Source organism: Cynocephalus volans, chromosome 7, assembly GCF_027409185.1.
Source record: "Cynocephalus volans isolate mCynVol1 chromosome 7, mCynVol1.pri, whole genome shotgun sequence".
NCBI lineage: Eukaryota > Metazoa > Chordata > Mammalia > Dermoptera > Cynocephalidae > Cynocephalus > Cynocephalus volans.
The window spans coordinates 11,960,870-11,976,819 of NC_084466.1; the positions used below are offsets into that span (position 1 = coordinate 11,960,870).

Below are 15,950 nucleotides of genomic sequence, written 5' to 3' on the forward strand. Positions count from 1 at the left end.
TCCCTACTGGTGGGATATTTTAATCTCAGTATTGTGTTTTCCTAATACAATTTGAGATATCAGGTCACAGTGCCACGTAATAACTTTGGACCATTATTACAGTGGGTTCACTCTTTGCTGCGCATCTGTGCCATCATCAGCGTCATTTCTGTTTGTATGAACACGCCAATGACCTTCGAGCACTATCCTCCTCTTCAGTATGTGACCTTTACTTTGGATACTTTATTGATGTTTCTCTACACGGCAGAGATGATCGCAAAAATGCACATCAGGGGTATTGTCAAGGTGAGTGTTCCCACATTGTTTCAGCTAATAAACAAAATGTATTGAAAATCTTAATTAGTTTAATAGTATTTTCATATTAATTTTAGTAAAACATCTTATTTTATCAATACTGAAGTCTTTTTAAAATGGCCTAGCTCCAGAGATTAGCAAGAATATGTTGCTAAGAATATTTTAAAATGTAAATGAAGTTTATAAGTCACAGAGCCTTGGTATATATGCGAAGGATCTGGACGGTCCAAGAGCCAACTTTGTGAACCCACGAACTGGCACAGTGACTGGTCCAGATGAGGGACCCTAATATTTGCTGCTTTACAGAATGCAGGATAAACGTTACATGACAGAGTTAGAGCATGATGATATTCACCAGGATGTCATTAACCTGAGGACTTTTAAAGACACAAAAGGATAAAAAGAAAGGACATGAGAGGGAAAGGAATTCCGGGACTATAACATGTAGCACGACATGGGCACCATTGGGAGACAAAAATAAATTTAAATTTTTTTAAAAAAAGGAAAAGGAAGAAAATTTCTGTTATGGGATATCTCTTCCTTCTGTAGCACTAACCTTTACAGAGGTTAAAAATAGGTAGATGATGCTGTCTCTGGAGTATTTTTAATTGTACTATTTAGGGAGACAGTGGTGTAATGAAACAGCAGTGTAGACTTGAGGGTTTGACAAATGACAGATTTGACCCAAATCCTGGCTCTTTCATTTACTGGTTGTATCAGCACTTCAAGTTAGGTAAGTTTGATGGAAAAGTGTTTCATTCTGTACAAGGATTATGAGAATTAAATGAGATAATACATGACAGAGTTATTGATCAATTTTGTCGCTTCTCTTTGTACATGATTTTGAGAAATCAAGTCATTTCAGAAGCAATTCTTTAGGCATTGCTGAGTGATAAAATTTTCTTTTTTTTTTTTTAATGTAACCATGTCTTTGTCCCATCTAGCAAAATTAGTAATAATTCTTTAATGTAGGCTAATACCTAATTCATGTTCTTATTTTCCCAATTGTTACAAATATTTCTTTTTACATTTGTTTTTTTTCCAATCAGGACTCAAACAAGTTTCCCATGGTGATTTGATTGTTTTATTTCTTATGTTTCCTTTAAGTTTCTATAAGTCCATTAAGTCTCAGCTTCACACACTCTGCAAAAAGTTTTTCCTTGTCATTGATCCATTGGGGGAAATTTGTCTTTTCTCTTGCGGAATATTCTACATTGTAGATTTGGCTGATTGTTTCCTGATGGTGCCATTTCATAGCTTCTACATGCTCCATATTCCTTGAGCTGTTTTGTATTTTGTCCAGCAATGTATACAGGTGCCCTTTTCCCCACATTATCACTGCAAAATGTCAGACTTCTGGATATCTACCAATCTGTTGTGAGAGAAATGGTAACTCGGTGCAGTTTTAATTTGCGTTTCCGTTATGCGAGTGAAGTTGAGCATGATTTTACCTGAAGGCCATGTTCAAGTTATTGGTTTTTTATTCAAATTTTGGACAATCTGTGTGCTGAGTATTAGCCCTTTGTGATGTAAGTTGCAATTATTTCTCCCAGTTTGCCCTTGTCTTTGACTTTATTCATGGTCATTTGTGCTGTTAACAATTCTTCCTATCCCAAATCATGGCAGTTTTTTAATTCTACCAAGTCTACTTTTGTGTCTCATGGGAGTGTTTTACAGTTTTTCTCATATAGACTTTGCATGTTTTCAGTTATATTTATACTTTGGTATTTTATCTTTTTGCTATCTGTATGGGGTCTTATCTTCTATTATATATTCCAACTTACTGTCCTTATAAATGAAGGCTCTTAATTTTTATATATTAATTTCATATCCTGTTACTTTACTAAATTTGCTAAATTCTTGTATTATTTGTAGTAGTTTTTCCATTAATTCTTTTGATGTTTTCATATCATCATATTATATGCAAATAAAGACAGACTTTTCTTTTTCTTTCCAATTCTCACACTCCTTCTTGCTTTCACTTATTTAATTGGGTTGGCTAATGCTGCCAATAACATTTTAAATACTGTTAGAGGCAGTGAATATCCTCATTTTGTTCCTGGTTTATCTACAATACCTCTAGTGTTTCCCCATTAAGCAATTTGAAGAATTTGGTATTGAAGTATGTATATTTTACTGGATTAAGGGAATAAACATTTATTCCAATTTTGGGGTTGTATCATGAATAGCTTTTGAATTTTGTGAAATGATTATTTTTCTCCTTAGCTCTTGTAATACAGTAGATTGTAATAGAATAGAATAGAATATTGAACCATTCTTACATTCCTGGGGGAAAATAAAAGGGGTCTTTTACATTTTTATCCTATTTTAATGTGCTATTTGATTATATTTGTTATTATTTTTCTAGTTTGAAATTTTGTCTAATCTTTGTCAGTTTTTGCTATTAGGTTTTCTGTGTGTATGTGCACACACATGTGCATGCACTCATATTCTAAAATAGACTGAGTAATCTTAGAATTTTTTTAACTTTAAGTTTGATGTAAATCCCCTGTGAAACCATCTGGTCTTGGTGCTTTTCTGGTGGGGCTCCTTTTGCAATATTTTCTATTTCTTCTATGGAAATTTGTCTGTTTTAGACTTCCTTGATCTATTGGAGTCTGTTTGGTAAACTATGTTTTCTTAGAAAATTATATCCATTATTAGTTTGTTTAGTTTACTAACATAAAGTTGCTTAAAATAATTTTAATTCTGTCTGTTTGATTAGTATATTCTCCTAATTTTGTATTTTTGGCATTTTGATTAGAATTTTTTGTGGCTAGGTTGGCCACAAGAAATATTTGTTTTTTGCTTTGTTTCATTTTATTTTAGAAAATTGTTTTACTTATTTTGTTGATTTAAAAAAAAACAAGTTATAAATTTATTTATTTATCCTAACTCACTTAAAAAAATTTTTATGTAAATCTTTTTTTATTGCTTATGAATATTCATGAGATACAAAGCTGATTATCACCACTTGTGCCCAAGATGTGATGGCCATATCCATATTGGCAGCATGTCCATTACCACAAGTGTCTTTTGGTATAAAATGTTTCAGGTGTTTTATGCCTTGTGCTGCTGCTGAATCTTTTTTCCTTCTCAGTGATTTGATCTTTTCTCTTGAATACTGAAAGAATCTTTTCCTTTATTGTTAAAGTCAGTAGCTCTATGGACAATACATCCCTTTGTTGATTATTACGGGTATATTTTACTAGGTACATCATGTGATATTTATTTTATTCTTTTCTGTGTTGTTCTTCAGGATTTCTTTTATATTCCACTTACACCAGAATCTATGTTTTGGTCTTTTATTTTCATCATGTTCTTTAAGTATGTTTCCTTTCATTTTTATCTTTTCTACATTTTGTTTCTCTTATTGTCCTCCCCATGCTGATGCAGAAAGAGAGGGTCTGGGAGGCCTGATGGCTGGCTTTAACCCATCCTGTCCACAGGAAAGAATTCAAGAGCACAGTCACAATAGAAAGGGAAACAGGTTTAATATAACGAATAAGAGATTCAGATTTCACAGAGACAGTGCAGCCTAGCTCCTGGGACTGAGTGGGGCCCCTACCAAGTCTAATACAAAAGTAAGAAATACACACTTTAAGTTTAGCACAGAGTGCAGGTTCTGAGAGTGAGCAGCTGCTTGCTGAAAGTAAGCTTGATACAAAAAAAAGAAATACACACTCCACAGGCAGAGTGCAGGCTGGTCCCTGAGTGAGCAACAACCCCACCTTCTGCTGGGATTCAGCTTTTATAGTTTTGCTATCTAATGAATATTCAGTTAAGGGGTTGTATCCCAGTTATGTAACATAGTCTTGCACATGCTCAGTTGGTCTCTCTTCAGGGCATGTTCATTGGTCAAATCCTGTCACGTGCACCAGATATATTCAAGAATATTCTGTGCTCTTTAGCACCCCTAATGGAGGGTCATTCAAAGGGTAAACTCCCTTCCACTGAGCAGGCTGAGTCGCTGGTGTCAAATAAGCCTGTGTGAATTCTTTTTACTGAGCATGCATGTTCAGCTACTGCATTTGCATAAGTCTGCCCCTTGTGGTCTTAATTTCCCCATGGGTGCCAAAAAAGGTCCGACAAGCAACAGTAACTCTTCTCTAGTAGAGGGTCTGGAGGAGGAACTTGAGACTTTGGGGAGTAGCTTGAAACCCAGAGGTGTGTCCTGAAACCCAAACCCAGGGAAACTGAGCACCTCCTATCTCAGTGCTCTCTGGTCACTCCTGTGTTTCTTCTAGTTCACTCCTCTTTCTAAAATGGTTTTTTCATTTCTTTTAAATTATTTCCTGAACACTTTCCTGTCTTTTTTCACAGTCCCTTATTATTTAGACATCATTTCTGCGCTTTCCTGTTTCTAGTTTTGTGGTACTTTTGTAGCTTTTATTATTTTAATTTCTTCTGACCATTTTGTCATATCCTATAGTTTTTATCTGCTTTGGATGTTTACTTCCTATGTTTATATGTTTATGCATTGTTTAACTCATTTTAATCTATAATATATTTTTAAGAGCTTAATTATCATCATTTGTTTTGTTGTTCTTGTTGCTTGGATGAAATGGGAGTTTCTCCTACGTAACGGTGGAGGAGCCTTTGTATTGCCAGTTTGAGGGGTTCCCTTCTCTGTTGTTATGGTGACTTCTCTGTGTACCTAGTGCCACAGTTGTGAACTTTGCTTCCTCTGGACTACTGACCTTCTTGTCTCATCCTTCTTATCCATTGGCTCAGTGTTCCTGCTCTACCTAATTTGGTTACTACTCCAGGAATTTTTCTTTAATATGGATCGCTGGTTTCCTGGAAGGGAGCTCTTTGTTAGCTATACTGAACAGGTCAGGGTGCTGTATTACCTCTGACCTTTCTGCAGCAGCGTAGTGGACACTTTTGTGTTTCTGTTTTGTTCTTTTGTTTTGCATTCTCCTGTCAAGTTACATTTCTACCAGTTTTGTCATTTATTCTCAGGTTCATTTTCTGAGATATCTGCTCAGCATTGCACTAGTATTTATTGGTAATTTCTGTGTTATAGAATTCTTTTGGTTCATGGGATGACTGGGCACCTGCCACGGTTCGTGGAATGAATTTTGGGATGATTCCAAAATTATCTGGGTCTTCCACAAAGTTGCTAAGCCAGTTTTCCTAAGCACTAGGTTTAGATAAGTGTAGGTTCAGAAAATTTGTGATCTCAGGCGATCAACTTGGGGAAAAGCGGTTTGGGGGGGAGTGCTAAAGTGTCTTTTATGCAATTGTAACTTTACTCCACTGGAATTGCCTAGCCCTATTTCGTATTCTGTGATTCACTAGAGGGCCTTGGACGACGCTGTCACCTGTGTCTATCGGTCATTCAGGGTATGGCTATCTCTGCCCATGCATGGAAAGATCTGAATATCCTGGGTGGAGCACATTATGATTGAAATTGTCATGTGTTGACTTCTTTAAAGTTCCGGCTTGAATGAAACAAATGTATGACATTTTCCTAGCATAGCACTTTTGTTTCTTAAGTTATTAAATAAGTGAATACTTGATTTCACATCACAAAAATGACAGTAGACACTGCTCTAATTGTCACAGACTAACTATAAAAAGAACAGAGGCAGACTCAATACATAAATTATATATTCATTTCAGTGAACAGCACTGAATGAACAGAGGTTTTAATAATTTAAATATTGGAAGCTGAAGCAATAGTTAAAAAAGGAAAAACTTGATATATGACTAAGCTGCTTTTAAAAGGCTGTGGATTAGCCTTTTCGGTATTTTCTTAATTCCAGTGACATTTGGATGATTAGCTATTGATTAAAACCAAAAATATTTTTCTTATTTTCATTCTGTGAGAATTGAAAATTAAAATCAGATATGGTTTCTCTGTTTTTCATTCAGGAATAATTGGATTAATAGGTAATGCAGGTTTCACTAATATTGCATAGTTAACATTATCTTGAAGTAGTCAGCACAACTTCATATCCCATTAAAACTGGTATTCAGTATTTAAATGCTAGCTGAGGTTTCAGTTAAGTATGGTTAAATATGAGGTCTGATTATCCTGAACCAAGCTTTAAATGTGTCATCACGCTGAATTTTCACCACCATGCATGGCTTTTTCATTAGACTGTGACAGTTAACACAGTGCCTACTGTCATTTGTATGATGTGAAATCCAGTTCATAACTTTATCATTTCTGTACCACACATTCTTCAAACATGCATGTCATAAAAGACACAGATCAAAGAGCAAATTGGGCTTGAGATTACATTCTTGTATTTAAAACTTAAATTTTTAATCAGACTTCATTTTAACAAAATGTCATATTATAATAAATTTATGTTGTTAATTTAAATTTCATTGGCTGTGTATTTTTTGTATAGAAATTTGTTCTGCTTTCACAGTTACATGAGAAATCTGTATATATAGGAAGTATTTAAGTTACATCATAATAAAAATACTTCAGTCCACATAGGGGTTCTATGATACTTTCTAGAGGACCTCTTTTATTGCTCAAGTTTCAATTACTTTGATCTCATCAATTAACCATACTATAACTTTTAAAACTTTTATCAAGCACATATGTGCTAAAAAACTTATTTTTCATACTCTTTTTAATCCTAATTCATTTGCCAAATAAGTGAATAAGCACGGCAAATACCTCTCACTCAATTTTTTAGTCTCTTTACCCAGTAATTTGCAAATATGTACTGTGTTTATTCATTTATAAGATTTAGGTTTGTGTTTTCTGATACATTTATAGGGACATTATGAATAGTTGTGTTCTCCTTTAATTATTAGGTTAAACTTTTCTTACTAAGTTTTCACATTGTTTGGAACAAAGCTGTACAAATACTAAATGTTTAATATGAACTAATCTCCAACTAAGATATTACTAGAGAACAGTCAGATTTAGTTATTAAGTCAGCAACACCATTTTACCACGTCTTCTGTATGGAAGTGTGTGTGACTTGATGTACTCATATGTCAGTGATTTGGGGAATGCTAGTCTTTTATTTTTGCAAGAATGTTTTCCATGCATAAAACTATTTAGTCCATAGTAATATATTTATAGAAGCAAATCATCACACATATCTCTTTAAAATTATACCTAGCCTATTTGTTAATATTATGGTACACCTAAAATTCATACCTAATGCTTAAGGTAATGGTACCTAATGATAGCTAGGTTATAAAATTATGTACAATAAACTAAACCCAGCAACTTTACTTTTCAAAACAAAAGTACTGATGCTGTGGCTTTCTAGTATTTTCCAGAAATTTTATTGACTTAGTGGTATGGTTTGCCAAATATATTAAAATATGTATAAATATAAACATAAAATATTTAAGATATTTAAAATTTTAAGATCTTTAAGATGTAAATATAATGTAAGTATAAGAGACAGTTATATTCCTAAATCCCATTTCCCAGTTTTCCTTTAATAACCCAATAACCATTCTTTGAACACTTGCAATGAGCTCATCGCTGCCTCGCGGAAGGGAACAGACAGAACCAAGCAGAGCCCTTGTCCTCAGAGAACGCCTGGCTAGCGCTGTGGAACAGGCTTGGCACATGCAGTCACTCCTCATATTCTACATCCACCATGTTCCTGAAAACTAGTTGGTTAGCATATTTTCAGAAAATAGGCACCTATATTTTATTAATTTAGATGGGAAAATTAATAATGTATTAGGACAACTCCAACCAATTTCTCCAAATATCATTAAATCGCTAACACCTATGTAACAGCCCACCTGCATATTTCTTTATATCAAAAAGTATTTTAAGCATCCACTGCTCAATTCTTTGTATCTATTGAACTCCTTAGTGCATGTTTTGTATGTGCCCAACAAAAATGGGAATGTGCTGTTATATAAATAATTTTTAAATATATATATTAAAATACTATCTACCGTATTTCACTGAATAGCTGATGTCATCAATTGTAAGGAGCAGAATCACTTTACAGGATCACAGATTCTTAAGAAATAAATGCTGCTAATTACCCTTTGATTGTAAAATGTAAGATTGTAATTGATGCATCGATTACGAGATGCATACTAAATTCAGAAATGTTAACTGTGTTAAAGCAGGGGAGAGTATGTCTTAGAATTGATGAAATATGGTAAAAAGACCTGGGTTGATAAATTTAAGTCCTGGGTCCCAGGAAAGACTAAACTTCAGGGGAATGGTAGGGAAGAGGAAGGTAGTGATGCACTATTCTTAAATAGCTGAGTAGTTAAACAATGCCAGCACAAGGTTTAGCTCAGACGGGGAACAAGAGCGATATACCTGCATTGCACATTACACCTTTGGCAGGATTCATGGACAACTTAAGTGTCTCCACTGTGCACTTACAGAGGCCATGATAACGATTCTTCTAGTTTCATAATGATTTGGGGCAAATATTTTTATGAAGATAAAAGGCAAATATGATAGTGAGAACCCAGAAGTAAGAGATAGACCTTCAGTGTTTTGTGAAAATGCTTTAATCGTGGTCTTTAGAAGCTATGAGAAAGGAGAGCACTAAAAAAAAAAGAGAGAGAGAAAGACTGAAAAAACCTGCATGGGGATATCAGAGAAGTCTTGAAGAGAGAGGAAGGAGAGTAATGTCTTACAGGATGAGGAAGTGTGCTCTATGGTAGGGGTGGTGAGGGATGGGAGCAAGAGGGTTCACAGAGAGAGAAAAAGAGGCCTCAGACACAAAGGCATGGAGCAGTCTGGTACTATGGAGAGCGCTATGAAATCAGAAGAGCTAGCAGATGGGCCGTGCCCTGCGAGCAGCTGGAGAGGTTCTGGAAGGCAGGCCGGCTGCATCGTGCAGGGCCTGCATGCCCTGCAAGGAGCTCCGACTTCATTCTGTGGTCAGTGGAAATGCAGGGGAGGTTTTAATCCCAGAGTGACACAATCTGATCGGTGTTTGAGAAGTTCATTCTGGAGGAAATATGCTCAATGCGCTGCTGGAGAGAGGTTAAGCCGAAAGTCCTAGCAAGAAATTCCTTTAAGCATTTTTGTTGGAGGAGTGTATTTGCTTTAAGGATTTTTCATCTTTTATAATATTCCTCAAGCTTGAAAATGTCTGCCAATTAATTCCAGCTGTCTGATATTTGTTTCCAGTTGCCTCCCCACTAATTCCTCTTCCTGAAAGCATTTCAGCTTACTAAAGCCCTGGAGGCAAGAATACCCCATTTGGATGATATATGTCTGTGCCATTGTAGAGCATCCTATGTATTGCAGACTGTGGATTCTTCAGATGATTTGTGGTTGTCTGTTTTACACCTGGCAGTAGACCTAGTAAAAAATCATCCTTCAAGCACTGTTGATCTAATAAATAATGCTGAGACACAGTGACAGATGGGCCCTGGGAACTCAGGACAGTGAATCATGTGCACATGAAACTATAGCAGTGCACATCATTTTGTGACTGCAAAATATATCCCTATAAATGTGTTTGGTTTCTCTGCCTGGTAAATAGTTACTGACACTTTAAGTTCCTTTCTTATCCTATATAGTTGATTGGCAGCCCCCAAGTGTTTACCTTTATAGAAATTGACAGACAGCTCTTGAATAACTCTTCTGCTCAGCCACTAGTGTGCTGATTTCTGCCCAGAGCTCGAGCACTTTCTGCCCTCCATTTCTTGTTGATGCAACAAGCAGATAAAAACTTTTCTTTCATATTTCAGATGTTAAAATGTCTCAAGTACCACTGGGCATTCACGTGTGTTATGTTCTGATTACATATTTTGGAAGCAAATAAAAGGCACAGTTTATTATTTGTGAATATTATAACTCAGGCATTAATACAGTAGGATTTTTAAAGGATTTGGACATACTTAATAAATTGAATCATGGCAACTTTTAATCAATTATGTTTAAGACCTTTGAAAATAAAAATTTAAAGAGATGATTGGACAAACACATCAGACATGAAATGTAATGTGAGATTTTATTTCAGTGTCAGATTTCAAAGTCTGTATTCTATTATTAAAACCATTTTAAATTTTGTGATTATTAATAATGATTAATGTGATAGTAATTTCAATTTCTACTAATTCAATTGTATTTACAACTTCATTGTAATGCAGAAATTATATTAGTCTTGACCTTTGCGTGGCATATTTAGCTCTGCTTATTTAAACTATACAAATCCAGAAAATACCCAGAAGTCACCTCCTAATCTTATCTGTGGTCTTTCGTGATCACACAGGAAAGTCTTAACTTAATGATGTTAACTTGAAAGGTATTATGTTTTTCTCTCTTTGCCATATGGTAATAACTTCATTTTAAAAGCAAACTAGTAGTTTGCTAGTAGTTTCAGTGAACGGATGGATGGATGGATGGATTCATTAAATGCATTAATTGACTTCTTGCTGTATACATTGTAAGCTACAGAAGCTCTCTGATAGAGTTTGGATGTGTTGTCCCCCCAAACCTCATGTGGAAATCTGATCCCCAATGTGGCAGTGTTGGAAGCTGTTTGAGTCATGAGGGCAGATCCCTCATGAATGGATTAATGCTCTCCCTGGGGGCAGGGGGGGGCTGAGTGAGATCTCGCTCTATTAGTTCCCACGAGAGCTGGTTGTTTAAACAGACCCTGGCACCTCCTCTCTCTCTCTCTTGCTTCCTCTTGCCATGTGGTCTACTTGTTCCTACCAGCGCTTTATGCCATGAGTAGAAGCAGCCTGAGGTCCATGCCAGATGCAGCTGTCCTAGAATCGTAAGCCAAATGAATCTCTTTTATTTGTAAATTACCCAGTCTCAAGTATTTCTGTCTAGCAACATAAAATGGACTAATACACTCTCTACGACATGGTTCATGTGCCTATCACATCACTCATTTAATAGCTGCTATATACCCTATGCTAGGTGCTGAGAATACCATCCTAAATTACCTGGTTTAAAGTCTCAAGGTATTACTAATCTTCACAACACACTCAAGCATTTACCATGGTGGATAGATCTTTATAAAAAAAATGTAACATCAGAGAATATGTTCAGAGGTGATTCAAAGTAGGAAGCCCAAACTTCACCATTAGATCTGATAAATTGGAAGCAACAAAATATAAATTCAGGAAACAACTAATAGGGTTTATGAAGGCATATTTTGTAACACAATATGAACATGATTTATATACTAGAGCTGAATTGTTGGTTGTTGCAAGAAATGTGAGTTAAGAAGGTGATCAAAGTAAGTTGTGATCAAATCAGAGCCTGGAGGAAAAAGTTGGCACAGACTTGGGAGAATTTTTCAGGAAGACAGAATAGCATAAAGAACAATGAATGCTAAAGAGCAAAAGGGAGAAAAGATGGGAAAACAGTGAGTGTTAGTGGTCTTTGTATCTCAGGCAACTATAACATTGCTTACTAAAGGTTCCTATGAGTACTGAATGACTCTTGAAAACATGAGCCAGGAAATAATATGCAAAACATATGCCCAGTGGATTATTTCCATATTTTACCAGGAAAGTAAGAAGAGACCAGTTTTAATTGATCATTGTATACCATCTAGTGTAGGATGGGCTTGGTGACAGGTAAAATGCCTCTGTGAGTTTCCAGGAAGTCAAAAGCAGAAAACATTCCAAACAACCCAACTAAAATTACTTTCTAATTCAAAAATAGTTTTCTATGTTACATAGTAGAAGTTTTGCTAAGCAAGTTATCATAATGTGAGGTCATTTGAAATTAAAATGTTTGTATGCCTCTGTTTGATTTATGATCACCACTGGTGCTTCTAAAGTGACTTAATAGAGTCCATCCTTTTAAATAGTTTGAAATTTACTATGGCTTAGCTTTACAACATCAATTTGCTTAGCAAACAAAAATAAGAAACAAAAATTCAGCCACATCTGTTATGGATAGCTTTACATTCTGAATTTGTGAAGCCCAGATTTTTAAATTGGACTTTATTTTTGCCAGCTGAAGAAGTGATTTTTGTTAAAGCTAAACTGTTTACCTTTTAAAAAATTTAATTTTGAAAATGTGTTTTAAAAAATTTAACACATAGGCATTAGCCCCAAAACATGTAAGAATGCATTATGAAAAAAGGATTTCTCTCTTCCACCCTTGGCTCCTGGACTCTTAGATTCCCTCCTGTAAGAATACCACTGTTTATCCTCACTTGTTACATTTTAAATAATCCCCGAGGTAATAAACTCTCATCCTTTATCTTACTGAATTTAATTCATTACTAAAGCAAATTATGAGCAATATAAGAGGCCAATTGCAGTGATACTACATATACAATTTTTTAATGACAACAAAATAAAATAATAATACTGTTTTGGAAGAATGATACATAAACTCATCCTATGTGAGTGACCGTGCCAGTGATCTATAATTATTCTTTTTCTGTCTAATATTTAAATAGTTCTCTGCTGAGTACCATGAAATTTTAGTTTTCATTTTTGGAATTCTTTGCACTTTTTTCGTTGTCACAAATGTGCCTAGTTCTTAAAGTTCAAGTGATATTTTCCTTTCTCTTTCTGCCTAACATACTGGTAAAAAACACATTAGTTTAATAATAGTCAATTTGAAAATATATAAACTTTCATTTTTTTCATAACACTATTGACATATAATATAGTGTGTATTTTACATTTTGTTTAATTAAATGAGAATGTAAGTTACATAAGGGGAGGAGTTTTTGTTTTGTTTGCTCCTGTATCACTAGTTCTTGAACACTGCCTAGATCCTAGAGGTGCTCTATACATTGAGTGAATGAATGAATGAATTCAAAACACAACTTTAAATAACTTGTACTTCATTGTCTTTTGGGGTTTTAATCAAAATTAGGCTGAGAAAAGTTAATATTATATTCGCTATATTGTCTGTATTTAGATTATAATGAATTTGTATTTCCAGTTAATTGTGCAATATGCAAGGCAAATATGATGCTTATAGTAAAAGATGCCATGAGGTTTTGAAGACAACTATAATATCTTTAAATGATTTGTGTATGTTTATGTGTATACACAACCAGCAGCATCCCAAAATGTAGCTTTTCTCTTCCTCAGATATAAATCATCATGTGATGATCATGACACTTAATTTAATAGGGTCATTGTCCTCCATGTCACTCAGAGCCAAGCCTTGGAGTTTACTTTTATATCTCTTTTGTGATTCTTCTCAAATCCATGAGTCCCCAAATTTGGTTGATTGTCTTGCCACTGGTAAAATTATTTCTGTATTTATATGAGAACTAGTGTTGTTTTCTCTAAACTCTCCAAAAAATTAATCTTCCCATTTTCCCACCATGTTTATAGCTTTATTATATTATTCTGCCTTTTGTATTATCTGGGTGTGTTCATATCTGTTTTTCTGCAAAAGATTGTCGTTGTTGTTGTTGTTGTTGTTGTTGTGTGTTAGCTAGGCATTATACCTAGTCTTATGTAAAGCAGGTACTTACCCAATGTTTATTAAGTTGAGTTTATACTTCATGTCTGGGTCAGATAACTTTCATTAAGTGTTTTATTGTGCCATTAGTTTTGCAACCATCATAAATTATTTCTGGAAACTCCTCAAAGAAATATTTTGATAACCTATTTGTTACTAATGGTGAAAGGTTATGGAAATTATTGTATTTTCCTAAATACCCTGAAACATATTTTACCATTTTATTGAAAACCTTGGTATTTTGTTCCTATTTATATTTTCTTAGCAGTCTCAATCAGTGGTGGTAATCACATATGTGACTGAATTCTGAATTGAATTATATGAATGACTACAGAACTACTGACTTAAGGGGATAGTCCTAAGAAGACAAAGGCTTTTCTGTTTAAGATTTCTACTTCCAACCTTATGAAGTTTTCTGTTTTGTTATTCCAAAGGAGATTTTTTCTAAAATTTCCATTTTATTAAAATATGAATTCTAGTCAGAATAGATTCCCTATTAAAAAATGAAAGCAGTACATCTTTATCTTTCTTTTATGTATATAATCCCAATTAAAGATAAAGTCAATATATCTTTTCTTTGCAAATTAAGGCGAGTTTCTTCTTGCTATTTTAATTTAGCATGAGGTGAATTCCTGGTTAATTTTCCCACTAATGGTGGTTGAACAGCAAGTTTAAAGGCCATCATGTTGACCATTATGTGCTCTTGGTTTGTGCAGGAAGAGAACTGGTTTAGGACCTGAACTGCCTATTTAAAAGGATGGCCTCTGGTTTCCTAAGTGATAGAATTTGTGTGGCTAAGAGGAAAAAACATGATGATGTTTTCCATTTAAAAATTTACACTCAAAGTTCTGTAGTTACTCGTGTGTCATAAATTGTTTTCCTTATAAATACTTCCATTTAAAATACTAAAAGTATTCCTTTTGAAAGTCTGTTCCATTATAATACAAAATTGTTTATAGATTTTACTGAATTAATACTTGACTATTTCATCCACAAATTTATTTTTAAATATTCATTTTGCCTGATAATACCATGTGAAATTTATTTTTAGGGAGATAGTTCCTACGTGAAAGATCGCTGGTGTGTTTTTGATGGATTTATGGTCTTTTGCCTTTGGGTTTCATTGGTGTTACAGGTAATTAAATATTTTTAAATTACAAGGGGGTATTTCCCAAAATGGGCATTACTGTGCATTGAAAGTCTAAATAGAATTATTAAAGAATATATATCAATTGGGATTGTGTAATTTCCTACAACATTACGTTTGTTTTAAATACTTAGTGATCGAAAAGTGTAATTGTAACATTTACCTCGGTGTTATAACACCAAGCTCTAACCAGCTGGGCTAACTGCCTAGCCTTACTTGTAACATTTAAATTATTGTCAGTTGCATTTGTGAATTATTTCTCAATCAGAAATGAAAATTAATGCTATAGGAAGTTATTTATTATTAAATATATGTAAAAATATATTCACTTAAATAAAGGGAAAAATGTGAGGTGGGATTTCTGTAATTGTAAAATAAAAAATTGAACTTAGAAATTAAAATTCTAATCTTTTATGTAACTACATCCTCACTAAAAACAGCTAAGTAGATCTATATTGGGATACATATTGACCAACATAAAATGCTATATTGCAAAAATAAAATGCCTTATTATAAGAAATGATGAACATATATTAAGAAGGCTTCAAGGAGGGATTTTAGTAGAAAATAGTAGAATTCATTCCTAAGCATTCATTCAGGTTTGATTTTGCATTTAATTCAACTACAGTTATTATTTTCCATTTTATTTTATTTTATTGTGGTTGAGCACATTAAGATGAGACCTAAGTGTGTCATACGTTAATGTTGACTGTAGGTACAGTAGTGCTTATTCATCTGTTCTTCATTAAAAAATTCAGAATCGAAGAAATTCACAGTCCACCCTGCCAACTCATCACAGTGTTTGTTGATAAGCTGTCCTTCCTTATTTTTATAAAGCTTATCTCCCCAACAATCTAATTTCATCCTGCAGATGAATGTGTTCTTTTCCACTTAATAGCTACTGTTTGATTGACAAACATTTTATAATGATAATTTTGCCTCTATTAATAAGTGGTACAATTTTGTTTTCATAATTTTTTTCTTGTTCTTTTTGTTACTTTTTTATTGTACGTGTTTATGGGGTACAGTTTGTTTCAATACCTGCATGTATTGTATAATGATCCAATCAGAATAGTAGCATACCTATCCCCTAAACATTTATCATTTCTTTGTAACAGTCAAGATCCTATA

At 34.1% G+C, this 15,950-nt stretch overlaps 1 protein-coding gene across 2 annotated transcripts in view; it reads left to right on the forward strand.

The window, feature by feature from the left end:
* Positions 1-15,950, forward strand: part of NALCN (sodium leak channel, non-selective) — a 304,715-nt gene that overhangs the window by 3,074 nt on the left and 285,691 nt on the right. For both annotated transcript variants that reach the window (XM_063102662.1, XM_063102664.1), the window contains exons 2-3: positions 103-285; positions 14,724-14,807. In XM_063102662.1, the coding sequence (XP_062958732.1) occupies positions 103-285; positions 14,724-14,807 (267 nt within the window). The remainder of the gene's footprint in view (positions 1-102; positions 286-14,723; positions 14,808-15,950) is intronic.